Genomic DNA, 11,011 nt, shown 5'->3' with positions numbered 1-11,011 from the left:
GTCAAATTTTCAGACCTTTGTCACAAAATGCACTAAGCAATTGTGTTTTGTATGGAGTGGAACCTCTACTAAAAGGAACTAGTGCTCAGTATCAATCAAACTTCGAGAAGTAGCCAAGTCTCGCTACACATTAGCATTCATTGACGTTCGAAGTCGCTCTACTCTAGCAAATAATGGCCCTATGACATGAAATATCTGTTTTCAAGATGACTTCACAATTGAACATCTTTTTTATGTCATCTGCCCTAATTTGCATAAGAACCTTAACTTTTGAAAATAGAATTAATTTGAGTAGTCTTCATCATAGAGGTAGACTACATGGTCTCCATACATCGTTGGTCCTACAGCCGAAAATAAATTGAATTGGGAAAAACGTTGTTCCACGAATGATTCCATTGAGCCATCAACCATTAAAATCGGAGATGGCTTCAATTTGCACTACTTTCTAATGGAAATGACCACGACACAGTAAAATAAACCAGGCAGGAGCGGTTCATTTTCGAAACGTCAAATAAGGGACCTGATACACTGGATGAAAATGAACTCAAATGAACACTGACACAAATTGAACAATTTTATTCGCAAAAAATGTAGGGCTACTAGATTATTCAGGTCCCTAGTCAAACAAGCGCTCCTGCCTGGTTAACTTTATTCTGTCGTGAAATGACACTTCTTTTGTAAAATTTACCAATACAAGGCGAATCCGAGATTCGAAGAAGTTAAGTATTTAAAAAAAAACTGAAGGTTTTGACGCCGTGAAATAAAGTTAACTTTATCTGACGTTTTTGTACCTTACATTGGATGCTGCGAAAGTAATTCATTGTATGAGACAACAATTTTGTATAAACGAAAACTTCCAACTGTGTTTTTGAGCAACAAACTTCAATAACTGCCCGAATTAACGAATTACGTAGCAGCATCCAATGTATTCTCTTTTACTGCCTACCTCATGCGAAAGTTGACATTATAATCGATCATTTTCACAAGCGACCAATTGCTATGTAGCGCTCAACTTTCACTTGGGGCAGGCAGGCATTAAAATGTACGACAAGGACGAAGTAAAACTATTTAAATTTTATTTTTCTTATAATTCGCTAATTCGACATGTTTAATTTCATTTTAGTATTATTTCTATCTCAGAAAGGGCCGAATCAATTAAAATTCTTTTTTATTTAAAACCCAACAAAATCATTAGATGCTGCTTAATTGACTAAAATCAAATTGAATATTACTTCTAACTCTCTCCAAACTAAACCTAAACTTTGACCGTTCTCAAACCACATTTGCGATTGATTTTAAATATCCCGCATTTTATACAGCTACCGTGCACATCTCATAGATGGAGGCTAACAATACATTGTTCCGGCGAAAGAGCGACAAAAGGGCAGGAGTAATATTTCTGATGACATTTCTACCCTATTTTTTCTACACCGGGCGGAGCGAAACATTTGACATGTTGGTTTACTTCTTTCATTGCAAATATTCACCGCGTTCTCTCATATTTACTAAATTTTGATTTGATTGTTTTCTAAATTACAGTGTAATTGTGCGTCGAAATGAAGACAGCCTTGATGGTTGCGGAGAAGCCTTCGTTGGCAGCTTCTTTGGCTAAAATATTAAGCAACGGCAAACATACTACGAGGAAAGGTACGATAGACCCATTTCGTTTGTTTATTTTCTGTAGTTGAACATGCAATTTATCAGTTACCGTTGAAGCGTTACAACACAACTTGACTAACTGTAAAATCGCACTTACATTGTAATTAACATCTGACTGAACAGGACGACAATTCTAATTCTTTAATTAAATATTCCCCGGAAAGGTTCCAACAACGCCTGTTCCATCCACGAGTGGAAGGGAACGTTCAAAAATGAGGCCACCACATTTAAGATGACCTCCGTTTGTGGCCACGTTATGTCATTGGATTTCATTGGAAAGTACAATTCATGGGACAAAGTAGATCCGGCTGAATTATTTACTTGTCCCACCGAAAAGAAGGAGGCGACGGAAAAGTTACGCATGCCATCATTTCTAAGCCAAGAAGCGAAAGGGTGCACCTATCTGATCTTATGGCTGGATTGCGACAAAGAAGGCGAAAATATTTGCTTCGAGGTCATGGACGCCGTGTCGAAGTCGATGCGGAACGTGTACTCCGATCAGGTGACGTTTCGAGCCAAATTCTCTGCCATCACCGACAAAGACATAAAATTTGCAATGGAACATCTAATTCGACCAAACGAGAACGAAGCTAAATCGGTAGACGCTCGGCAAGAGATCGATCTACGAATTGGTTGTGCATTCACTCGCTTCCAAACGAAGTTCTTTCAAGGACACTACGGTGATTTAGATGGTGAGTTTCTCTGAGACCTATCAGATCGGGAATATATTCTGAATTGAATTGAATTTGCAGCTTCGCTTATATCGTACGGTCCTTGCCAGACTCCAACGCTTGGATTCTGTGTACAGAGACAAGATGAAATCACGAATTTCGTCCCTGAAACGTACTGGTTTGTTCAACTTACTGCCGGCGATCCTGAGGTTACACTGGAATGGGCTAGGGGTCGAGTATTTAAGAAGGAAATAGCGAATCTGTTCTTGGGCTTGGTGAAGAAGCACAAAGACGCTTAGTGAGCCGTCATTATTGCCCGGCAAGAAAATGGAAATTTGTTAAAATTTCTCGTTTCATTTCAGCGTTGAAAGTGTTACAACAAAGGAGCAAACTAAACCTCGACCACAAGCTTTAAACACCGTTGAACTGATGAGAGCTGCTAGTTCTGGACTTGGTTTAGGTCCTCATAATGCCATGCAAATTGCCGAAAAACTGTACACCCAAGGCTACATAAGCTATCCACGTACGGAGACTACCAGCTACCCGAGTAATTTTGATCTGATGTAAGTTTCGAATGCCACCGTCGCCTTTCAAAAACAATTCTCACTCGTTGCTGTTTCAGTTCGGTTGTGAATGTTCTGAAACCATCGTCTGAGTTTGGCGAAGCAGCCAGATCTATTTTGGAAAATTTCAATCAACCTCGCAAAGGAACTGATTGTGGTGACCATCCTCCCATCACGCCTATGAAGCTGGGCCGTAAGTCTCAATCGATAAATAATTGCGTAATGTGTGACAGCTTTTGAATATTGTTCCTTACGCAGATCGAAACGAATTCGATCACGATACATGGCGCGTCTACGATTACATTTGTCGCCATTTTCTGGCAACTATTTCGCACGATCTAAAGTACAAATCCACTACGGCCAAGCTACAAGTTGGAAGTGAACATTTTTCATGCACAACAGCTGTGCTCGTCGATCCGGGCTATACGAAAGTAATGACCTGGCAAGCATTCGGCGCCGACGAGCTGATACCACCCTTCAAACAAGGCGAGAGTGTCCACATTAACGATGTCAAATTGGTTGAACGTCAAACTGGGCCACCTGACTATTTGACCGAATCGGAGTTGATTACTCTGATGGAGAAGCATGGCATTGGAACGGATGCTTCGATTCCGGTTCATATAAACAACATTTGCCAAAGAAATTACGTAACGATTGCCACTGGTCGGAAGTTGATCCCAACCACCTTGGGGAAAGTTTTGGTTCATGGCTATTTGAAAATTGATCCAGAGCTAGTTCTGCCAACGATGCGGTCCGATGTGGAACGTCTACTCAATCTCATTGCTCAGGGTTCGGCCGAATTTAATTCGGTTTTAAGGGTAAGCTCACGTTATTTGCTGCAATCTCACCTGTTTACTAATGGCCAACATTTCGACCGCTCTTTAACAGCATGCCATCGAAATATTTCGCATGAAGTTTCAATATTTCGTTCAAAACATTGCCCAAATGGACAGTCTCTTCGAAGGATCATTCAATTCGATTTCCGAATTGGGCAAAGCGTACTCCCGCTGTGGCAAATGCCGTCGCTACATGAAGTACATTCAAACAAAACCCGCTCGACTTCACTGTTCCCAGTGCGATGAAACCTATTCTTTGCCGAATAACGGCACCATTCGCAGTTACAAGGAGCTGCGTTGTCCGTTAGACGATTTCGAATTGCTAGTCTTTTCGAGCGGTACAAAGGGACGTTCGTATCCATTGTGTCCGTATTGTTACAACCATGCTCCGTTCAAGGATATGCCGAAAAATGGTGGCTGTAATTCGTGCACACATCCGACGTGTGCACATTCACTGTATTCGCTGGGCGTGTCTAGTTGCTCCGAATGCGAGTACGGTACTCTGGTATTAGATACCACAGCCGCGCCGAAAAAATGGAAACTTGGATGCAACACATGCGATGTGATAATAAACTTTTTCAAAGGAGCGACCAAAGTGTCTGTTGACTGTAAGTGATTGCTTAAGGCAATATATCCTGCACGCACTTAAGTTAATTCAATTTTCATTGCTTAATAGCTAAGAGTAAGTGCGACGAGTGTGGTTCGCAACAAGTAACCGTTCTCTACAAGAATGTTCAATCAAGATTCAAGGATGGTGCCGACGAGAAGACCGGATGCGTCTTCTGTAGTTCGGATTTTATTCCACTGGTTGAAAAGCATCGTGCTATTTCGAGCCGACCAGCGCAAGCACCCACACGTGGCCGTGGAAACCGAGGAGCTGCTAGCTCTATGGTTCCAGGTCGTGGTGGTGGTCCGATTGCAACTCGTGGCGGTGGAAACAGGCGTGGACCTCCGAAAGATAAGATGGACCAATTGGCCGCCTATTTCGTGTAAGCATCACATGAGGAATTTTCCTTTCAAATAATTTCTTCGGAATACTCAGGATAAAGCGTGGAATTTGATTTAAGATGTAAAATCTCTCACAGTATTTTGTACGACATCAATCGCCATTTAATTACATGAACAATGTACGTAGTACGTACGCAAATCGCTTGGGTGTCAATTAATTTGTCGCCGCTTTCTCGCTGACCTCGAATTGTAGAAACAGTAGAAGCAAATTGGAAAAACCGACAACAAGACCAGCAAGAGATTTAAAGTCGACGACAAAGAAACCACATGCAGTCGTGAGAAATTGCTGATGAATCACTTGAACGGAAAAACGTTTCAGGTCAGTATGACACCACGGCATATTCCAGATGTTCCCCAAGCAAACGCCAGTTTCTTTAGCCTTATTTCGACAACGTTCTGCTGCATTTGTGATAGCAAACAAGTTTACGGCTGATGGTAGAAATGAAACGCCGACTGCAGATTGTAAGAAAGTTGTGCCATTAACGCATAAACGAACAACAGTCATACTTACAGGGCCAGATCGGCTTGAAAAAGCTTGTTATGAAGAAAATTTTTAAATTTGCCCTTCATAACCCTTCTTTCATACAATAAATTAAAAGCTCCAATAGGGTCAGTCGCAGCCTGCATACTTACATAGAATTGCAAGATCGGGTCTCAATCCATGCATGTTCAAAAATAGGACATATATCCCATGCAGCACATCGTACGAATAGAACAGCAATAGCATCAAATTGGAAAATCCAAAGCATGCATTAAATAGCTGCATAGCATTCCAGCACCGTCCGTACAGGTGTCGTAAAACAATAAGAGTCCTCTTCCTATTATCTTCCGGAATCCGATCGATGCTCCTTAGTAAGCCGTTAATAATGTCCAAATGGTCGTTTAGCAATTCGATGGAGTGAATTATTTGAAAGACGCGTATGGACATGAAAGCAGTTGGAATGAATATGAAGGAAAACAGTGATGTCAGTTGAGGGTAAAAGAAGGCGACGAGTCCGTAAAACATCCATGTTGACACGAAGGACGTTGCTGTCACAAAGATCATGATCAGTGAATGTTTTCGATGCTGTCGCTGGCAATTCACGGCAGTTTGCAGATCCGATTGGATCTCTTGATTGATGCTCTCGAGTTGGTTAATGTATGCCACCAGGTGATTGGCAACGATTAATGAATGAGTGGTGACAAAAACGTTAGTTAACAGGCAGTTGAACATCCATACGTAATGAATTATGTTGCTCATCTTAGTCAGTTGGATGTGGTCGTACGTTTTCATTATATGGAAAATTACATGTCCGATTTGTAGTAACAGATACACCAACGACATTGCAAACTTTACCGTCGATTTGGTGAAATTCGTGGAAAATGGTAGGATAGAAATTGGCGCTAGGCCGAAAAACTGACCGAAATCGATGTAGCGTTTGAGAATGAGAGTGTGTTCGTTGACAAACATTTTTTAAACGATTGAATGGAGGAAGAATCGGTAATGGTTCCGTTGAAAAGTCAATTACGGTTGATAATGATTATGATTGATTATGCTTTTCATGAAAGGGTTTTTTAGAACAAATCGTCACGACTTCGGCATTCTCTAATTACTTTTTGATTGTATTGGAAGCTATTTATTCGATTGATGTAGGACACTAGGGATTTTGTTGAACACGAACGGCCCAGCCCAATTCGTGGAGCCGTTATCAATCTTTACGTGTTTAACCTGTCACAGACGGCAAGTAATAGTTTTACTACTTTGACTTCATTTGTTTTGAACATGCTTTTTTGCTATATAAGACCTAATTAATCGGAGCTTGTCGCTTATTATTGCTGTAGTTGTCGATAACAGATGACAGCCGTCTGTTACAGGTTAAAGTCATACAGCAGAATCGACATCAAAATATCGAACCGATTTTTGTTCTGGATGATGTTTATATAACTCAAGAGGTCTTACGTCCCAGCCATCTTACATTTCAGGCGATCGATTTCATACCACTCTCAAACTTACAGTTCGCCGTTCGGATGCAACTTTGATGAGTGCTAGACATTACTAATGATGACTATTAATTGTCTCATAGATTTTACTTAGGCTGAGTGTGTGCGCTTTACAGGAGTACTCATATGCTTGAAACAATGTTTACAAATTCTCGCAAAATTTCACCAATTTTTACTAAATAATATTAGACCCTGTGTTCACATCGTTTCTTAGTACATTTAGCACTCAAACCACCGACCGCTTCTCGAGCTCAGGTATTTTTTTTTTATGATTCTATAAAATTGTAATACTCAACGGGAATCCTCCACCAACGATCAAACGATATAATGATCACACGCTCAAAAGAAAACTTCCCTCTTGTGACGTAAATGACTAAAACTATATTTTTTTAGCACGAAACATGAATTCTCACTAAAACAATGTACCCCCAGAAAAGCGATAGTCTAGTCATGCATTCACAGTTCGCGAGTTAGCGGTCTATGAGTGACATATGAAGACAAAAAAGAATTGACCCCTGTGGCTCAAGACCTGAGGCATATATCCAGAACAAAAATAGATCCGATTTTTTGAAATCGATTTTCAAACGAGATAACAAAATTGACAAAGCGAATACGTTGATACTGGTCAGTGGAGAACAAATTTACAAAAGTACTTCACCAAATTTATTGAACTTTTTAGTGAAATTTAGTGAAATAATTCTCGATATGAGGCCTTGCTTGACTGACTTCTTCTACGGATCACCTAAATTTAATCTTTCACTTATGCAGAACGACAGTATGGACAAAAATGAAACTGGTTATGGATCATTCATAAATTACGTAACGTTTTTTTCAGTGCTGCCATCAAAAATTTATAAATAACTCGAGAAACACTCGGTTCACTTAATATACCACCTAAAGGATGTTTAACTTTTTATATCGACTTTTTCTCTAGATTAGGGGTGTGCGATGGATAAAGGATCGAGATTGGCGTAGTCCGCAAAAAATTGTTATCGTCCCCAGATGTCAAAAATCGATTTTAAAAATTTTGAAAAATTCATTTACAACTTGCGTCAAATCATAGAAGCTAAATTTTCGAGTTTTCGGTCTCCCACCTATTTCGACCTTTATCAAAAAACTTCTTTGAGCTTTTTGCTAGCTGGATCAGTCCTGTTCTACTAATTGGAGTCCAATGCAACAGAAAAAAATAAAATTCGGAAGAAGTTTGTTGGAAAAATTTTCTTCGCGAGTCGTCACAGTTCGCCGACAGATTAAATTTAGGTGATCCGTAGAAGAAGTGAGTCAAGCAAGAATTATTTCACTAAATTTCACTAAAAAGTTCAATAAATTTGGTGAAGTACTTAGTGAAATATTTTTAAATATTAGGCCCTGGAGTCAAAAGATTTATAGATAACATTTTAATAGCATGGACCACCAAAGGTAACAGTTTCCGTCGATGAAAGTAGACAATTTGCTGATCAAAAGATCCTGCTTAAGAGCGCTCACCCCTTGGCAAAATTCTAGCCTATATTTGTGCGCAAAAATGTTCGTTTTTTGATGATTTCTCTGAGCAAAAGTCTTTTTTTGAAAAAGTAAAACCATTAAAGCATGCAAAAATGTGTTACTTTTAAAGGAAAAATTGGTTTGTAAATCATAACTTTACCCACTTGGAGAAACCCTTGCAAAATTTGTAATTTACAAATTTTGCAAAGGTTTCTCCAAGTGGGATAACTTACAAACCAATTTTTCCTTTAAAAGTAACACATTTTTGCATGCTTTAATGGTTTTACTTTTTCAAAAAAAGACTTTCGTTCAGAGAAATCATCAAAAAACGAATATTTTTGCGCACAAATATAGGCTAGAATTTTGCCAAGGGGTGAGCGCTCTTAAGAGTCAATTCGCCAAAACTTCGAACAGCTTATATGGAATCGGGATTCAAGCGATTTTTCTCGCAAAACTTTTGTTGGGCTGACATGGCCCTTGGAAAAGTTTTCTCCTGAGTTGTCGCGTAAATCGTTTTTTATCAATAGCTCCAACATGCGGCATGCGAATAAAGTCAAATTGTTTAGGTTTATGAAGGTCCATGAGAGGAATATATTGTAAACGCTCGAAAAAACTGAAGAGCCAGAAGATGTGTCCAGACTATTCGAAGTTTTTGCAAATTAACTCTTCCTCACTAGTATACGCGACTGTCGTTAGCGTCTTCAGGATAGTCTTTAAAACACAATAAGTGCATCTTGACCTTGCAGTGACACTAAATTGTCAAATCTTGAACTGCGTCGACAATAAAACAAACACCGACAAATATTGTCGCATCACTTCCGTTTATCAACAAACTATTTTTATCTGGTCACGTAATTGAAAGGCGAGTTTGATTAATTTGACTAAATCTATTGTCGTATAATTATCTCATGTTGTTATCTCGCTTCAAAAAAAAATAAAATTCTTTCATACATTCGCACCACCGACAACACTTTAAAAAAAAATTTCAGCCGATTATCCCTTCGAAGCTTTTTCCTTTTTTATTTTGTAGTCAGCTAGAGCCGCTTTGATAGCATCTTCGGCCAACACTGAAAATATTCGCAAAAACAAATCAATGACTTGACTAGTGAACCATTATAGCTACGAAAGAACTTACTAGAACAATGCAATTTGACTGGCGGTAGTGAAAGCTCCTTAGCAATATCGGTATTTTTCAATTTGCCAGCTTCGTCGATTGTTTTTCCCTTAACCCATTCCGTTGCCAACGAACTGGATGCAATAGCTGAGCCGCATCCAAATGTCTTGAATTTGGCGTCGATAATCTTACCATTTTCGTCCACTTTGATCTGTAATTTCATCACGTCACCGCATGCGGGAGCGCCGACTAGTCCAGTTCCTACAGATGCATCCTTTTTGTCAAGGGATCCAACGTTGCGTGGATTCTCGTAATGTTCAAGCACCTTAAATGATGAATTGAGTCAAACCGGAGGAAAATTTGTTTTGCCGATTCAGTCGTCATAGAATTGCGAAGAATTTCGAAATTAATATGGAAAAATTTTGAATTACATTTGCGTGGTAGAGTGCGACGGGAACGCTTTGAGTACGCTTCAGAAGAAACAATGATGGATTGCGAAATAATGCCATTTTTGGCTTTAATAGGACTCTTATTAATCACGAAGAATTTAATTGTTTTTCCGTTCACTCTGTGAATGGGCAATGATAACTTAAAATGCTTCGCTTTCTCTCACTGTATTTTTTCTTGTTATTACGTCGTTCTAATTTATGGAAATGTCAAGAACAGCTGATACAATATTATCGTCGATAAAGCAGTCAATTTTGTTTTTGTTTTTCACTGGACCAAAGCAAGGTTCTGAAAGAACAGGTCAAGGATCATGAGGGCGATGACAGTAAAACATGTCTAGTGCTCCTTCATCAAACTTAGAAGAGGATGTTGTGTGATTTAAAAACTTTATATGAAAAGAATTAAGAAACCACTGATCCGTTCAAATTTTGCTGTCAGCCGACTATTGAGGATATTTCGAAAATTGATTACAGTTCCTTCTTAGTACAGGTTCTTGTGTCGAAAAAATGGCTCAGTACGCCTTAAGAGTAATATCGCCAAAATTTAAGGTGATTTTATTAACTTTAGGAACAAGCAGTCTCCGATTTTAATTAATGGTAGCTCGTTAAATTCGACTTGCAATTCTAGAACATACGCATCTTTCATAAAAATATTTTCCTAAAGTGTTCAAAAGACATGTCAGAGGGTACTGAAAACAGTTTTTCGGCAATAACTATAGAAAAATACTATTAAATTATTGTAATGTTTGTACTAATGTCGGCCTTGAAAAGACCTACAGGTAGAGTATACGCACTGGCTGGTGCGAGTACATACACGAGAGTTACTTATGCTAAAAAAATATATGAAATGTCCGCCTTCTCTGCAACATGGATGTTCCGTGGAACTGAGTATGGGGGTTCTAGCTGGCCTCTCATCCACTATTGTTCCACATGTAAATGCACCCAGTACTTTTGTGTTGAATGCATACAGAAGTCTTGGAAAAAAAATTGGTGGCAAAATGCAGTATTTTTCCTTCTTTCTGAGGACCTAACTGCTGGAACAGCGTCTGGAACGGCTCTACGGCAGTCATTTTGTATCGTCTACTATTCTTTTACCTTATGATCCAATGTTAGCAATATCCAAGAGAATTTTTTTTACATTTTTCTCGGAGGGTTTCAGGACTCCGGAACAGTAATCAGTTTTTAATCAGACCAACATTGCTACGTGATTGGAATTTGGAAAAACGATATTATCAAGTTAGAGTTATTGTCG

General features: G+C 39.1%; 3 protein-coding genes across 4 annotated transcripts; 1 reads left to right on the top strand and 2 right to left on the bottom strand.

The window, feature by feature from the left end:
* The first annotated feature begins 1,412 nt into the window (after positions 1–1,412).
* LOC119074917 (DNA topoisomerase 3-beta) lies at positions 1,413–4,886 on the top strand. 2 transcript variants are annotated; one of them, XM_037181307.1, is made up of 9 exons: positions 1,420–1,455; positions 1,540–1,647; positions 1,824–2,351; positions 2,412–2,628; positions 2,693–2,893; positions 2,953–3,086; positions 3,152–3,711; positions 3,782–4,337; positions 4,406–4,886. In XM_037181307.1, exons 2-9 carry the CDS (start codon positions 1,557–1,559, stop codon positions 4,720–4,722), a joined length of 2,604 nt encoding a protein of 867 aa, XP_037037202.1. In that variant the 5' UTR covers positions 1,420–1,455; positions 1,540–1,556; the 3' UTR covers positions 4,723–4,886. The 2 variants fall into 2 exon arrangements, with proteins under 2 accessions (XP_037037201.1, XP_037037202.1); XM_037181306.1 differs by having other exon boundaries at positions 1,413–1,647.
* LOC119074925 lies at positions 4,876–6,416 on the bottom strand. Its single transcript, XM_037181319.1, has 2 exons — positions 5,371–6,416; positions 4,876–5,190 (listed from the first exon to the last, which is right to left on the bottom strand). The coding sequence occupies exons 1-2, from the start codon at positions 6,185–6,187 to the stop codon at positions 4,892–4,894; spliced, it is 1,116 nt and encodes a 371-aa protein (XP_037037214.1). The 5' UTR covers positions 6,188–6,416; the 3' UTR covers positions 4,876–4,891.
* Positions 6,417–9,066: 2,650 nt separating this feature from the next.
* LOC119074926 (iron-sulfur cluster assembly scaffold protein IscU) lies at positions 9,067–9,951 on the bottom strand. Its single transcript, XM_037181320.1, has 3 exons — positions 9,745–9,951; positions 9,335–9,638; positions 9,067–9,266 (listed from the first exon to the last, which is right to left on the bottom strand). The coding sequence occupies exons 1-3, from the start codon at positions 9,820–9,822 to the stop codon at positions 9,193–9,195; spliced, it is 456 nt and encodes a 151-aa protein (XP_037037215.1). The 5' UTR covers positions 9,823–9,951; the 3' UTR covers positions 9,067–9,192.
* Positions 9,952–11,011: the final 1,060 nt, after the last annotated feature.

The sequence above is a fragment of the Bradysia coprophila genome, unplaced genomic scaffold (genome assembly GCF_014529535.1).
Source record: "Bradysia coprophila strain Holo2 unplaced genomic scaffold, BU_Bcop_v1 contig_151, whole genome shotgun sequence".
NCBI classification, from domain to species: Eukaryota; Metazoa; Arthropoda; class Insecta; order Diptera; family Sciaridae; genus Bradysia; species Bradysia coprophila.
Note: the sequence above shows the minus strand (reverse complement) of the source record. Positions and strands in the feature narration are given on the sequence as shown.

Bases quoted from the DNA above. Each gene is read 5' to 3' on its own strand.
- LOC119074917 (XM_037181306.1), top strand. From the start codon at position 1,557: ATGAAGACAGCCTTGATGGTTGCGGAGAAGCCTTCGTTGGCAGCTTCT. The intron at 1,648-1,823 runs GTACGATAGACC...TTCCCCGGAAAG, and splicing joins CAAACATACTACGAGGAAAG to GTTCCAACAACGCCTGTTCC. The intron at 4,338-4,405 runs GTAAGTGATTGC...ATTGCTTAATAG, and splicing joins GACCAAAGTGTCTGTTGACT to CTAAGAGTAAGTGCGACGAG.
- LOC119074925 (XM_037181319.1), bottom strand. From the start codon at position 6,187: ATGTTTGTCAACGAACACACTCTCATTCTCAAACGCTACATCGATTTC. The intron at 5,191-5,370 runs GTAAGTATGCAG...TACAATCTGCAG, and splicing joins ACCCGATCTTGCAATTCTAT to TCGGCGTTTCATTTCTACCA.
- LOC119074926 (XM_037181320.1), bottom strand. From the start codon at position 9,822: ATGGCATTATTTCGCAATCCATCATTGTTTCTTCTGAAGCGTACTCAA. The intron at 9,639-9,744 runs GTAATTCAAAAT...TCATCATTTAAG, and splicing joins TCGCACTCTACCACGCAAAT to GTGCTTGAACATTACGAGAA. The intron at 9,267-9,334 runs GTAAGTTCTTTC...GAATATTTTCAG, and splicing joins AGTCAAATTGCATTGTTCTA to TGTTGGCCGAAGATGCTATC.